Genomic DNA, 15,482 nt, shown 5'->3' with positions numbered 1-15,482 from the left:
GAGTTGCTGGGTGCTTCCGGGAGTCCTGGGCATATTCAGCCCACAGCAGGACCTGCTCCCGATCCTCCTGTTTCTCGGCACAGAAGGTTCTGAGGGTCAGCCGATTTCTTGGTTGGTTCTCTCTACCTGCCCGTTGGTCTGTGGATAGTACGCCGAGGTCAGACTCACAGTCACACCCAGATTTTCCGTGAAGCTAGACCGTACTCGAGATGTAAACCAAGTGGGAGGAGACGCGGAGATTTCGAGAAGCGGTCAGTGATAACCAAGATGACGGTGTTACCGTGGGATTCAGGGTTAGGGTTAGGGTTAGGGCTGGTGATGAAATCCACAGCCAGGTGAGACCAGTGGCACTGTGGCATGTGCAGAGGCATGCGTTTGCCAGCGAGCGGGTTTGACGTACCTTGGCTTGGACACAAGCAGTACATGATGAGACGAACCAACGTACGTCACCTAGCATGTTGGGCCACCAGTATTTGCCCCGCAACAGAGGGTAAGTTCATTTAATATCTGGGTCAACAGTGGCTATGGTGGTATTCCCCCAAGTTATGAGTTTGTCCTGCAGCGTCGCAGGCACGAACGGGGAATCTGCTATATTGGGGTGCTTGCGATTGGGTTAAATCCAAATGTCAATGTGATCCGAGCATTACTTTGTAAAGTGTGTGTGTGAGTCCTACTTATGTGCTGGGTATGACTGGCGGCAGGTGAGTGTAATCAAAAGTGTTCTGGGAAGTGTAGTCTGGGGCGGCCATATTTGTAGGCAGCAGTGCATTCTGGGAAACTGAGTTCGGCACCGGAGTTGATCCGATACATCCTCACGTGATTTTATAATGTAATCGGATCGCATTAATACTAATGCGAACTGATCACATCCCTCTCCATATCTGAAACGAGTACTCACGAGCTCGAATGAAAGCTTACAATAAGTCATTAAATCAGGTTTAAAACTACACACGGTAAGCTCCGTGACACAGAACTTTTAAGCGTTCTAGAAGCAGGTTGTAAGATACGACTTCCTGAGGTTGACAGTGAAGAATTCTGCTTGACATTTGATTCATTATTCATTCCGGGTGTGTCTTGCTTGTCTCGTTTGTCTCGTTCATCTTTGCCATGTCGGCGTCTGCAGAAGCTCTGTTCCTCCTGCTGAGCCTGGTTTTGTCCGAACTACCTCACCCCGAAGCCAAACCTCTGGACTTTGTGTGTGTCGGCGAGGCGAGGAAGGTCATGAACAAGGTGAAGGATTTGCAGCAAGACCTGGTGAGATGATAAAAACCTGGATTCCCCCCCCCCTGAAAAGCTCTTTTATGACTGCTCTAGTTTCACCCCAGATTCCTAAAAGCAGCATGATGAAGTTGTAATTATTTCTCTTTCAACCCTCCATGCCTGTGAACGTGTCAATCTTTGATCGATTTTTTTTTTCACATTCACATTCATTAATTTTGGCATGCTCTTTGCCACACTGAGGCAGAACCCAGTTCAAGCTTAGAGCTGAGCAGCGTGGAGTGATACGGTGCTGAAGCATTCTTTAAGGACCTCTTTGTGTAAGTGTCAGTGGAGCGTTAAGGAATCTCCTGTCAGTGATTTTTAACAGTCGAGGTAAAACTTGTTTCATTTAAACTTTAATTTTCACTTTCTGCGGTGTCTCTGTAACAAAATGCAACAAGCCGTGGAGTGGGCGTTTTTCTGCCTTATTAACTGCATCATTTTCTTTCTTTCTTTCTTTGCTTTTCCCTGACCCTACACACACACACACACACACACATGTATATATATATATATATATACAAAAAAGCTTTTATTTTAAAACACTGAAAGGTTTCGTTTTGGTTAGATTTAAGTGTAGCATGACAGTAACCAGCTGCATTAATAATTATGTCGATGAAGAGTCTTTACAAGGTTAATAAGAATAACTTGTGTGTGTGTGTGTGTGTGTGTGTGTGTGGGTGTGTTTGTGTGGGTGTGTGTTGTCTCTAACAGACCCAGTGCAGCTCTGCAGCGTTTCTCCCTGCTCCAGTCCGAATTCCCTGCATCAGGGTTAACTTATTGACCTGGAAAAGCAAACCTGTGAGTCCGTACGCGTCCTCCGGTTAAACCTGACCACCGCTTCGGACCCTAAATAGAAGAAAAAGTCTCCTTTGTTGCACTGATACAAGAGGAATAAAACGTGTATCTGTTTGTGTGTGTGTGTGTGTGTGTGTGCGTGTGTGTGTGCCAGATCCCAGAGCGTGGAGCTGAGATCCTGCAGTCTTTGAGGATGTTGGCGCAGGACATTCACCAGGCCAGGAATGGAAGCCAAGCCGAATGCGCGCTCAGACTGCTGGGCCGCCTCGAGCACAACATCAACAACTACATCCACACACTGAGACAGCTCCACGCCCAGGTACACACTGCGGTTAACTTACACCCGATCTTCTTCATACACAAACACGCACGCTAAGCTGCTCTTTACACGCTCTTGCCTGAAGCGAGGTCCTTATTATTTAATATAATGATAGGTTTCCACGTCAGTGGTGTGTATTCTGAAGAACGGTGATTGGATGTCTTTGTGTTTCCTGGCGTCCTGTAATCTCTGTTGATATGTCGCAACTTCCTTCCCCAGGAAAGAGTCGTGTTTCTCTCATCACATCAACGCTGTCACTCTCAGCGCTGCAGAGACGTTTCTTTTAACAGGTCAAATTGAGAGAAACGTAAAGACTGAGAGATTTTCCATGGAGAGAAACCAAGCCCGTCACGTTCCATAATGTCATCTTTAGTACCATGGCATTGATTCGGAAAGTTTAACACAGAACACAAGGATTAGGTCAGGCCAGAGTCAGATACGTATCAGACCCTGGACGGGGACAGGGTGCAGATCCGGACATTACATCCGTCAGGAAAATCTGCAGTTTGTGGGTGGAGATAGAGATGTCCTGGCTGATATTTTCCTACAACAGCACATCCTCAAGCTTTTCCCTCTTATAGCACAGCAATATACGACCGATTACGAGCGATCATTTATTAAAGAACTGCACATCGTACTTTTTATCCATTTATAGTTACATTTAATGCTGTGGAACGTCCAAGAAACGAGTCAGTTCCTGTTCTCACTTACGTTATAGCAGCTAAAAACACTCGTTCCCTCACCATCCCCCCCTCTCTCTTTATTCACTCTCTTTACTCTCTCTCTTTATTCTCTCTCTCTATTCTCTCTCTATTCTCTCTCTTTATTCTCTCTCTCTATTCTCTCTCTATTCTCTCTCTATTCTCTCTCTATGCCCTCTCTCTATTCTCTCTCTTTATTCTCTCTCTCTATTCTCTCTCTTTACTCTCTCTCTATGCCCTCTCTCTATTCTCTCTCTTTATTCTTTCTCTCTATTCTCTCTCTATTCTCTCTCTTTATTCTTTCTCTCTATTCTCTCTCTTCATTCCCTCTTTTTACTCTCTCTCTTTCCTCTCTTTCTATTTTCTCTTCATTCCCTCTTATTATTCTCTCTTTTTATTCTCTCTCTTTATTCCCTCTCTTTCTCTCTCTTTATTCTCTCTCTTGAAGTTAATAAGACAAAAACCACACCTTGTCATATTTTGTTGGTGTGAGACAGTAGAGGAGTGTAAACTCTGTGCTGAAGATGTGGAAATGGTAAAGTTCCAGCTTCACCTCTGACTGTTACACCGCGCTGACACTGGAGACTCCTTCCGTAAACGTTACACAGACATCTATAAACACCTTCTTACAGAAAACTATACAGATACTAAAACTATACTAAACAGAAAAATAAACAAATCTGCTTGTGTGTGTGCGCGCTGTACACGTCCCTGTGAACGAGCCGTTACTATAGAAACGGCAACGTATGAGCACATTAATATAATCCTGTGATTTGCAGCTGCGCTACTGTCAGAGCTGCTGCTCTAGAGAATTAATCAACACCTTCTCTTCTGACCAATCACAATCCAGGATGTGTTCTGATTTTTAATCCTGATTTATTACCTTATTAAGTGTTGCTACTAACAATCCAACATGGCAGACGGTGACAGATGCAGCATGCTTCTGGCATTTCTGTCCAAACTTTAAAAACACAAAAGGTCTAATGTGTGTGTGTGTGTGTGTGTGTGTGTGTGTGTGTGTGTGTGTGTGTGTGTGTGTGTTTTATTTTATTCCAGAGTGGACTGGATGGGCCGAAAGTTCCAGAGATTTCAGTTCAGTCCGTCACCCAGGATCTAAGTCGGGTTCTGCAACACTTTGACCGTCTGATCTCCAGAAAACTGGAGTGGCTTGTTAGTGAAATGGCGAAAGAGTGTGAGACTAAAACAGACACCTAAAAACCAGAAGTGAGGCATCTGGGACAGGAGAACAGAAGGTCAGACACTTGACAGGACGCCTACTGAGCCTACGTAGAAATATGGAGATAGAGCGCCATCTGCTGGTGAAAGATTCCACCATTTCCTTGTGCACTTTTTTTGAGTCCAGATGGACATTAGAAGGATGCAAAGAAGACTAGAAATGGACATGCTAAACACTTTCACCTTCTTCTGGACCTCATATATAATGTAAACTGTAAAACGTTATTTTTTATACAGAGATGTAGTATTTTCCTTAATGTCATTAATGCACTCCATAGTAATAACATAACTCCATTTACACTTCATCACAAGATGTAATTATTTTGTCTTCCTGCTGTGACTATTTAAGTGTACTTTTGCATTTCTCTTCTGCTCGTGTTACTAATTTGATAAATTTGATAAATTTTACTGGAATAGTACAGCCAAAAATACCTCCCAAAAATGACCATAAATGTAGCCTCGCTCTGTGTCTGATGTTTCCTTCTATACCCTGTGAAAGAAACACTAGAAGCCCTCATAGAATTTGTAATGGTTTTAATGGCCTTCTATTGGTGGTATGTTATGTCTAGTGGATACCATTAAGTACCAATAATGGTAATGGTAATAATTTTAATGGTTAGCTGAAGGTTTGTAATGGTATTTTTCGTGGAAACCATTAGAATTTCTTTAATAGCTTCTGTTGTTTTTTTTAAGCAGGGTAGTTTTGCACAGACTAGTGTAGCTAACAAGTAACTGAAGCTTACAGCCACTAGTTTAGCATTGCATACTAAATCTGTAGGTTGTCTGTGTGAAATTGTGTCCCTTACAACGGCTTCTGTCTATTATTCAACAACTGTAGCACTTAATGCTAATATTAATATCCACTGGAGAAATGTCCTCGGCTCAAAGCATTAAACCAAAATAATAAACATTTATAAAAAAATTTTTGTGACGCTAAATTAAGTGCTTTATCATTTTATAAATAAAACATGTGACCTACGTGTACAGAGTGCAGACTTGTCAGACAGGTCATAGCGATGTGACTTTTGCAAATGGCTGCCGATCGCTATGTCAGTCCGTTTGCTGGGAATGGATTAAAGTTTCTGTTTCAGTTGTGTGCAGTTTTCATTTTTGTCGTTGCTGCATTTCAGTGTTGACATAAAAGTCTGAAAAATGTCAGTAATGGAGGAAAGCCTTGTTGCTATGAAACTGACGTTTTCAAAAGTTTCTGTTTATCTGTCTGTAGTACAATGGCTAACATTTTTTGAATGTCTTTTTAATATATATATATATATATATATATATATATATATATATATATATATATATATATATATATATATATGTAATTTTGTTTGCAGCTGTTTAAATGCTTAACACACTACACGTTTGCACTTATTTCACAATTTTGTACGTGTTTTGTGCACAGCCAAAGACTACAAAAGGGATATTCCAGTCAAGATGGCGGCTCCGCCCCCGAAATGCAACGAATTTTATGCGCGATGTTATGACGTCATGACGTTTAGATTCCGCTACATTTCAACACAACGCAATAATAATAATAATAATAATTATTATTATTATTATTATTATTTATTTGTGCGTGGTCTACGTGATCACGTGACCTCGTCTTCCTGACGCGCGGTGTCGCCATGCACTCGTGCTCTGGAAATCCAAAACCCTACAAGGTTACGAAACGGGCGCCATTTTGGCTCAAGTGCGTGTCACTGCGTGGGAATTCCGCGCCGCTTTTAGATAAAAGACAGAGCCACAATGGCGGAATTTGGCGCTGCAGTTCACAGTAACCTTCCCTAGTAGAAACCTTGGGGGAGGGATATCACGACATGTTACGCGCAAATACTTTTTTTCTTTCTGACTTCTGAGGGAGACTGAAATGGTCTGTGCGTCGGGACTGTTTTGAAGATGTCACAGAGACGTTGATTTTCACTGGAATGTTATTAAAACCAGTTTCCTGGCGGTGAAAGATGGGAATTCTGACGGTGAGTGTTTTTTTTTTTTTTAACAAGCAAGCGAAACGGCTCGGAAATGTTACAGCTCTGTTAACGCAGTTGGCTGCAAAGCTTTTAAATTCGCATATAATATAAAACAATATATTATATTATGCTGTCAAACACAGTACTGCACTTATGGACCGGTTTTACAGTCAAAGTTAATTATTTATTGTTTTGCTAACACTGGCTGTTGCTAACTCGCTCCAGTACAACACTACCGTTACTAGCATGCACCACAACATGTTTACATTCTCTTTATTGTGATTAAAAAAATATCATTATATACGGCCACGATTTAAAAGCCGTACTTCATGTCCTGTCAGTTAGTTATAAGTTATAGAAATGTCAGTTTGGATGTGACTTTTCATATATGTCTTTTATTTAACGTATCCAGGGGTTGGACGATTCTATCAGAATATATCGCGATACTTCCAGAAGTTTTCTCTAGATATCATGATTTCACGATATGTCCCGTGATATTAAGTTTTTTTTTTTTTTTTTTTTTTTTTTTTGCAAGCTGAGGGCATGAGTTAAGCTTAGAACACAAACAAAATTCCAGGAAAAACAGCATCATCACATAATGTAAACAAAACATTTTCTTAAATTAAGATATATTAGAGTAATTAAGAGTTTACGACCTACAAACGCAATAAATCCAGTTTAACACGCTACGGTTTCAGCGATAACGTGTGTTCTCCAACTCTTGAGTATAACACGACACGTAGCCTGAAGGTAGGTAGGGGTGTGTGTGTGCGTGCGTGAGAGAGTCCTCATTCACACAGCTAAGGAAGTGGAAGGTTTTTTTTTTTTTTTTTTTTTTTAAATTCATAGACGACGGAGAAAGTGAAACTGCACTTTCCTGTCAATGCTTCCAAATTTATGGGGTAATGAACAATAACAGGAAGTGAGGTCATTTAGGATGGTGGGTTGCTGCACTCCAGTCGCCGTGCACAAATATACAGCGCAAAAAAGGTGATATTTTCCTGAAAAGTGTGTTCTTACTGGCTGTCATCAGGATATCTCTACATTTCATTTGCCTTTAAAGGAACGTTTTGGTAAACATTATACACCGTGTTTCCTTCATTCCATATTTAGTTAAATGCTGCAGAGATCCCTGTGTGGGCTGAAAGTGGTTTGGCCCAAAAGTGCAGCTGAGCATAAATGGTTTGATACCCCCCAGAGTGAGTAGTTAGAACACATGCCTACTCTGAAATGGCATGGCCGACAGCGCACCCACTTTGTGAATGATATGGATTAAGTGTAGAGCATTATCCACTTCACAGTCTCTCCCCATGAGTTTCCTCACAAGGTGTACCTCAAGATGTAAATGATTTGGTCTAGGGCTGCAACTAACGATTATTTTCATAATCGATTAGTTGGCCGATTATTTTTTGATTAATTGGATGGGTGGGGCAAACTTTCGGTGCACATTTTTTTTTTTTTGGTTTATTTAAAATAATATCCACAAACAAATATAAACTTCAGACTAAAACTTTACACAACTGTTTGTCCAAAACAGAAAAAACCCAACACACACACACACACACACACACTAGAATATATGGCATTAATTTAGGATTGTAGTTTAATTCAGTGTTTTTTGTGCATCCATAAAAAATAACGCATAAATACTTATATACAATATCAACTAAAATAGATGAATAAAGTAAATTACACACACACACAGTATTGGGTTAAAGGTTAAAGGTTAAACGAAACCTTTTAAGCAGCTTGCACCAGTTTCCCCCGCCCCTTACACACAGTGGAGCATCTTGGATATAAACGTGACTTTGTCCTCGTGCATCAGTTTGATTTCCGCGGTGTTTGATATAAAATGCCCCCCTGCCTTAGAGGACGTTCTTCCTCAGTTCGTCCACTCTGATGGAGACGGAGGTCATGTTGGGAATAAAAGTTAACGCTGACAGAAAGTAAACTGAAGAAAGTCATTGTCCGTGAATCCGGGTGTCTGCTAATGCTAGCGTGCGTATGACGTCATGCGCCGTCACCTAGAAGCGGCTTAAAGTCCCGGTTAGTAAAAGAAAACCGCCAGTGATGTATAACTGAGATGATGTCACCTTTCTAAAATCCACACACTGGACGGTAGAGTGCACAGTGTAAGTGTACAGTACATCGAGGCACAGCTCGAATCTTTAACTAACTGGAAAATGTGTCGAGTCTGCTGGTTTGTAAAGTCGCTGCTCGGCAGAATCTGGCGTCTCTGGAGTAATCATCACGCCACTTTTCACTTCTCCTCCCGTATGAGCCGCATCCTCGAAAATCCGGTCTCTCACTGACGCGCAGTGCATGCCCGTGCGATTGCATAGCTCGCCAAAACACGTTTAATATCCTCACGTATAACCTCGCGGAGGGCGTCGCCGGGAATCAAACTCGGGAAGCAGAAAGAGAGTTCAGCTTCGATTCAGGCAGCCGAGCTGTTCGGGTTCTCCGACGCGTCACGTTCCGTCCAACAGAGTTTTAACCAAATCCGTTCCTGCTTAAATCAAAGTGCCAGCGTTTGTTTGTTTGTTTGTTTGTTTGTTTGTTTATTGTTGAGAGTTTCTGTTTCATTTTAGGTTTGCCCGACCGGCGTACGGGAGACCGGATGATGCTGAGACGGCTGAGATCCGAGCCGGTGAACGCATTTCTGGAGTATCGCTGAAGACGACCTGTGTGCAGGTGAGAATCAGGAGAATTCTCTACATAAAATAAATTAAAAATCCTTACATTATACATCCAGAGTTTATAATTGTCATAAAAACGCTGGCGATACCCAGGATATCTCTGAAAAGTGCTTTATTCCGGCTCTTAAAACCCATCGATGAAGCTCTGATGTCCATGCGTAAAGATTTTCCCTGTGTTTTTTTTATTTATTTATTTTACCGTAGTTGTTGTGTGGTGTGAACACACATCTGATTGGTCCGGAAGATCACAGGACACACGTAACTAACGTTCAGCGATGGGTTAAAGACTCGTGAGTTAACGCTCTTCTCTCGCAGGTTCACACCGCACTCGACAGAGTGGAGCTTCCTCACCCATGGAGAATTACTTCCAGGCTGAGGCCTTTAACCTGGACAAAGTGCTGGACGAGTTCGAGCAGAACGAAGGTCCGTCACCCCGATTACTCGATTACGTCCTGCAGGAGACGCAGTTACACGTTGACCAGCACGACTTTTTACTGATTTATTACTAGACAAATGTTCGTATTTCTGTATTTAAAGGCAAAAGCATGCGCTCGGATTTGACGTTCTAGCCCAAGAGAGCAAAATTGGCTGTGCTGTCTGGGTGGGAGGGGCATACTCTCTCTTTCTCTCTCTCTCGCTCTCTCTCATATCAATCACAGCGACACTAGCCAATCATGCATAAGCTAATATATATGGAACGGGGCGGATAGCGCATTCCTATATACGTTCACGTAAACCGCCCATAACCAAGGATTATGATTATGTAAATCTAACGGCACGCCCCAAAGTGTTTCGTTCCTCTTAATCCACAGCAAATTGTCAACGGTTACGGCCGTCACGTATTAAAGAACGGCGCGTCATACGGTTTATCGTTACGTTTAACGTTGTGAGATGTCTGCAAAACATGTTTGAGAATGAATGGATCAGCGCTGTCTGACGTTCCTTATTTTGTGGAGAGTTCAAGGCAGGGTATGTTTTGGATGTTTGTCTTATTAGAGAAGGTAATCCCATAATTCTGCTCACCATAATTAAAAAAAAAAAAAAACAGCCATGGTGGATAGAACCGTTTCTCTGACTGAGAAATCTGCGTCGGATGGTGCAGCTCGCTGATGCTGGTAGAAGCGGTCTAGCATGCTAAACGAGGCTAATTAATTGGGAATTAACATTTCCCAAAGGACTTTTGGCTGTCTGTTTTTTTTCTTTTCTTTGAGATTATAATTGATGTCATAGAGCCACGAACATGTGCTTTCCAGGTTAAGGTCAAACAACCTCGCTTCTAATTTTAACTTTTTGATTTATGGAAGCAGCTCACGTTCATATTGTGTATGTCTAGAGATACAAGCAATCTATTTTATAAGCGGCGGACTGCAGATTAACCTTCTTTAGCATCTGTGTTAGCCATCATCCTCTGAAGATTCAAAGGGGTGACTCGCGAGCACCCGAGTGGATCGGAAGAATAACCGTCGCGTTAAAATGAAAGTGCGCCTGCGTTCCTTTAAGTTAAAGGGGAAAGCCCGTCCACGTTCCGAGTCGTTTCCGTGTCAGGTTGAAAAACGGATCTCACGGCAAGGATGTAATCGACCCACTTCTTTTCTGTCCTTGTTTCTCATTTTATCTGACATTTCTTTCATTCTTTCACCCGTCCTTCAGAACCCGTTCTGTTCCCTCGTGCTAATGCGTCTTTGTTGGTGTCACTTATAGATGAAACGGACACCCCCACGCTTACCGACGCCAAGTGGACTCAGATTCTCGCTCCACCAGCTCACCTGTTGTCCCTGAACCCTGCCTTGACCCACGCTGATCTGAGTCCGCGAGACAGCTCTCTCAACTTCAAACCTCTGCTAGAACCTTTGAGTTCTGGCAGCTCTTCCGTGGTGGAGGTATCCGCGCCTGATGTGAAGCAGGAACTGGAAACGTGGAGTGAAGAAAGACCAGCGGATGTCCACAGTCCCCCTTTGCTCCAGCCCAACATCGGCAAACTGGTCAGCGCTGACGGTCAAGTGCTGGATTCTCCTCCTGCAACAAGGTCGGCGATTGAGAACGGGTGTCCTTCCAAACTAGAGTGCAACGGGGTTGGCGAGGTTCCCCAGCTGCAAGATGATCCAAATCCTCCTTCCGCAGATCCACCCAGCATCCTGGACCCGGTTGCTGGTCAACAAAGGCAACAGCAGAAGGATGTTGCTGAGCAGGACAACGCCTGTTTTAATGATGGCAGTATTTCAAATCCTGAAGAAGGGCTTGGCCGGGGAGAGTCGGGCTTGAACAATGGTGCTTTGTCGGTTGAGATGGATACCGAGGGCATCAAGGAAATTGGCGGAACGGACTATCATTTTGCTCTTCCAAAACAGGGCAATTCTGAGAAAGGGGAGAATGTTCTGCAAGAACCTGGTAATGGCACTCAGGAACTTGTAGTCAACCAAGACTGTCGTACTACAGACGCCTTTCCGAATGGTACCATCCCCAAAACGGAAAGCTTTGATCAAGACAAACTGGTCACGAAAGAGAAAGAAACGAGGAATCAAGATTCGGTCGTTGAATCGGCACAGAACGAGAGAACTCGTCCTAATGGCCTGGTTGAAGAAAGCGAAGGAGATCGACCGATCCAGCCTCCTCCAACCCTTTTAAAGGAAGACTCGATAACCGAGGAAAAGGAGTTGGAGGAGAGCAAACAGGAATGCTGCGAGCCTAACCGAAGCTCCGAGGCAAGCTCCAAACTCAACAACGGGCGATTACAGCTGGTCAGCGTTCCCTACGGTGGTGCGAGGCCCAAACAGCCCATCAACCTGAAGCTGCAGATCCCTCGATCTTTCTCAGGGCAAGTCCAAAACGAGCTTGGCTCCACCGGCAGGAACAAGAACCTGGAGGCCCAGTGCAGGGCAGACGGCCTCGAGTCGTCTCGTGGGGGAACGGAATCTAGGGCTTCTCGAGTTAACGGAGAGAGCGGAGATGGTTCGCCGGGCTTGCACGTCCCCACTGAGAACCCTGACAACGATCTCCAGGCAGGTCAGCAGGGAGTCCACGTGAGGAAACCCTTCACCTCCCTTGGCGAAGTGGCTCCTGTTTGGGTTCCGGACTCTCAAGCACCCATCTGCATGAAGTGCGAAGTCAAGTTCACCTTTACGAAGAGAAGGCACCACTGTCGGGCCTGTGGCAAGGTAAGGCCTTCTGTGCTTTTCATCTCAGTTTGTTGGCCTTATTTCTGTTTATTGCTTAAACGAGCAATCTGGGTACTTAAAAATCAAGGGCTCTAGATTAGCACCCCGGTAGCACCTTGTTCTCAGGGCGTTTCCTTGAACGTTTGCTTGCTAATGAGGTTAATCTTGGTCTTGTGTATACGAAGTCTGAATAACGGGTCACGTCCCAGTTTCTGGATGTTCTTAGCCTGATGTGATGTAACAGAGTGGGGCTAATCCTTGTCATCTTCACCCATAACGAGGCAGACGATGCCCTTTTTTTCAACCTGACGTTCATCAGAGTTATCTTTTCACATTTTAAACGTTCTGTCAACGTTTGAGACCATTACTGTGCGAGAGCTAACTTAGCAAGTGAATGAAGATGAAAGCTAGCTTAGCGAGCGAAAACAAACCTAGCAACTGGAAGCAAGCCAAGAGAGTAAGCAAACATGAGGAGTGTATGCGAGTGAAAGCTAATCTAGCAAGGGTACGGTACCCTACTATGCTAATCCTATAATCCTATCTCTGTAGCAGTCTCAGGGTCTCATCCACATTAACACACAGGTCCGTTTGAGAACGCTTAAATCGTTTACTAAAAGTCTCCAGTGTACGACGAAATGCGGAAATGAAAACGACACCGGACCTGACCTTTTACGTCCTTTGCGCCATTTCTGTTCGTTTGGATGCTGCAGTTGCGTTGAGTTTGAGTCGCTTGAGAGGAAAAAAGTGCGTGGAAGAAATCTAGACAGAAAACCGAATACGTTCCACCATCGTGGTATCGTGGAGGTCACATGACGATCATACGTCGGCGTTTCACACGTGGAGAGTGGATTTGGAAAGATGCTTCAGACAGAGGGCTGTCAATCACGCGTGCTCATTAGAATATCACGCCACGTCTGTTAGGACTGCTGTAAGATGGGGATATTCAGTGAGAAGTGCTGGTCTTTGAGCTGTGTAGTGTATAGTGTATATAAAAATGACTTTTTCTTTAGCGAGGTGTTTCAGGATGTGACGTCCTGATCGCTGCGTAGGGCGAGAGCCGATCGTGGGACGTACGAGACCTGAGAACCCGTCCAAAGCCTTGAGGGAGGAGGTCCTGCCGACATTTTAAAATAGCCCCTGGCCTGCGGGAAACACGGCGAAATTTCCCCCGTGGGTAAACAGACCGCCGCTGGTGAGGACAGAGACGTGGAACGTGAAAATTAATAGAGGTGTGAGGGCGAGGCGTGTGGCGTTCCGCCTGTCCGACACCGCTGCCTGTCAGAAGCTGGAGAAAGCTACTACACGTCAATCTACATCAAAACTAATCCAGTCTGACTAGAATAATCCTTCTCTAACCTGCAGGTCCACCCGAGTAGCGAGGTTAAGGACGTCTGCTTTGGAAAATTGTGTTTAGTAAAGGGGTTAATGCAGGTAGAGACTTTTTTTTTTCTCTCTCTCTTCTTCTTTTGGTTTCTCCGCCTTATTCACCGTGCCGCGCTCCTAAATCCGTGTGCAGTCAACGTTTTGGCACGTTTTCACGTTCGTTTTCTTGACTTGATGGTTGTTCCACTCAGCCAAAGTCACTCAGTGTTGTTGAGGAACTAGCGAAGGCAGGAGGACGTTTTCATCGTTGAACTCTAGTTGGCGCTAGTGTTTTTAAAAAATGTTTCATTGTCCTTTTAAATTTAAATGTGGCGACATTTATGCGAAGAGCCATATAGGTAACTCCTGTGATTTAAAGTGTGTGTGTGTGTGTGTGTGTGTGCAGGTTTTCTGTGCTGCGTGCTGCAGTCTGAGGTGCAGGCTGATGTACATGGACAGGAAGGAGGCGCGCGTCTGCGTGACGTGTCATCACACTTTAACCAGTGGTGAGAAATGTTTACAAAACCTCGCCGATTTAAATCGTTCACCTAATGAGGCATGTTCTTCCTCGTTTAAATTCTACTGTGTTGTCTTTAAATACCTGTCGTCGTAGGGATCTGTAAAGTCTAAAGCGTACAAAGGCACGTTTGGCGTATGTGGCGCGTGTGGCGTTTCGCATCTCTGTTTCCTTTTTAAGCGAACGACCGTTCTGAACGACGGAAGCATGTTGAGCTGAGCGCTGAGGCGAAAGGATCCGTGAAGAGGATCTGATTAAATATATATACTCCACATACGCAGGTCGTTATTCTGGACTGCTCGATCTCAAAAAAAGCGTTAATCACAGTAATAAATAAATAATCCGAGTGAATAATGTATACCTAAAGCTCATCTCTTTAAGTGCTTCAGATGAATAAAAGAGACGACGGGAATGAAAATGAATTAATATTGAAGGGGGGGTGGGGCGGGGTCTATAAAATATTTAAACGGGAGAATTTAATAGTGATCATGAGGAGTCTGGGGGAAAAAATGAATAATAATAATAAGTTTTAAGTTATAAAGTGTGATTTTTACATTTTTTAAATTGATTTAATAATAAACAAAAAGGTTTGAGGGATGGCAGTGTTCCGATACCTAGAATACTCCCTATACCCCGTATATCCAGAATCATTATCGGGTCGGTACCAGCAAAAAGTGTCGGCTCTGAGAGCAGAGAAAACGTCCCAGACGTCAAATACCGTAACAAACTGCAAAGACTCATTAAATAACGAAAATACATTTATTTTTGGCTAGGATGGCTATCGGTACTCAGTGTTTCAGTACCGGCATCGGAAAAGATCAATCGGTATATATCGTGCCATGTCTGATTTATTTATATATATATATATATATATATATATATATATATATATATATATATATATATATATATATATATATAATATGTGTGTATTTTAGTCTTATATTAATAAAGTTATGTTGCTTACGGATAACAGCAGCTTGTGCAGGCGAAATGTAAGCGACAAATCAAAGATTAAATCGAAATATCAAGTCAGATTCACAGCATTATGAGACCGTCTGTAGTCGTTTGTAAATAAAATGCGCAGGAAAACCCGCGCGGTTGCTAAGTGATGGATGTTGTTAATGGTGCGAGTAGCAACGCAAATTTATGTACATTTCACACTTCGTCCCTGGCCGACCGTCCCTGAATGTGTTATTTTCATTTCTGCGTTTTTTTTTCCGTTTCCAGCTCAGGCGTGGGAGAGCGCGGGGAACAGCTCCGGTCAGAGTCCGAACCCCAACAACCCGGCCGAGTACTGCTCCACCATCCCCCCTCTCCAGCAGGCCCAGGCGTCCGGCGCTCTCAGCTCTCCACCTCCCACCGTCATGGTGCCTGTCGGGGTCCTCAAACAACCAGGCACTGAGGGTAAAGCTCCGCGCTCCACATACTGTTCTACAGGCAGCTCCAGAAGTATTGACAC

At 43.6% G+C, this 15,482-nt stretch overlaps 2 protein-coding genes across 4 annotated transcripts in view; both read left to right on the top strand.

Moving 5' to 3' along the window:
• Positions 1-5,404, top strand: part of thpo (thrombopoietin) — a 7,740-nt gene extending 2,336 nt beyond the window's left edge. The window contains exons 2-5 of the mRNA XM_017495190.3: positions 1,124-1,254; positions 1,975-2,061; positions 2,213-2,377; positions 4,135-5,404. Coding sequence (XP_017350679.1) covers positions 1,124-1,254; positions 1,975-2,061; positions 2,213-2,377; positions 4,135-4,293 — 542 coding nt within the window. The 3' untranslated portion in view covers positions 4,294-5,404. The remainder of the gene's footprint in view (positions 1-1,123; positions 1,255-1,974; positions 2,062-2,212; positions 2,378-4,134) is intronic.
• A 663-nt stretch (positions 5,405-6,067) lies between these two features.
• zfyve9a (zinc finger, FYVE domain containing 9a) overlaps positions 6,068-15,482 on the top strand; it is a 19,566-nt gene continuing 10,151 nt past the window's right edge. For all 3 annotated transcript variants that reach the window (XM_017495170.3, XM_017495169.3, XM_017495168.3), the window contains exons 1-6: positions 6,068-6,293; positions 8,879-8,981; positions 9,302-9,409; positions 10,688-12,141; positions 13,910-14,009; positions 15,251-15,427. In XM_017495170.3, coding sequence (XP_017350659.1) covers positions 9,340-9,409; positions 10,688-12,141; positions 13,910-14,009; positions 15,251-15,427 — 1,801 coding nt within the window. In that variant the 5' untranslated portion in view covers positions 6,068-6,293; positions 8,879-8,981; positions 9,302-9,339. The remainder of the gene's footprint in view (positions 6,294-8,878; positions 8,982-9,301; positions 9,410-10,687; positions 12,142-13,909; positions 14,010-15,250; positions 15,428-15,482) is intronic.

Source organism: Ictalurus punctatus, chromosome 20 (genome assembly GCF_001660625.3).
Source record: "Ictalurus punctatus breed USDA103 chromosome 20, Coco_2.0, whole genome shotgun sequence".
Taxonomy (NCBI): Eukaryota; Metazoa; Chordata; class Actinopteri; order Siluriformes; family Ictaluridae; genus Ictalurus; species Ictalurus punctatus.
This window is presented reverse-complemented; position numbering and strand designations above follow the sequence as displayed.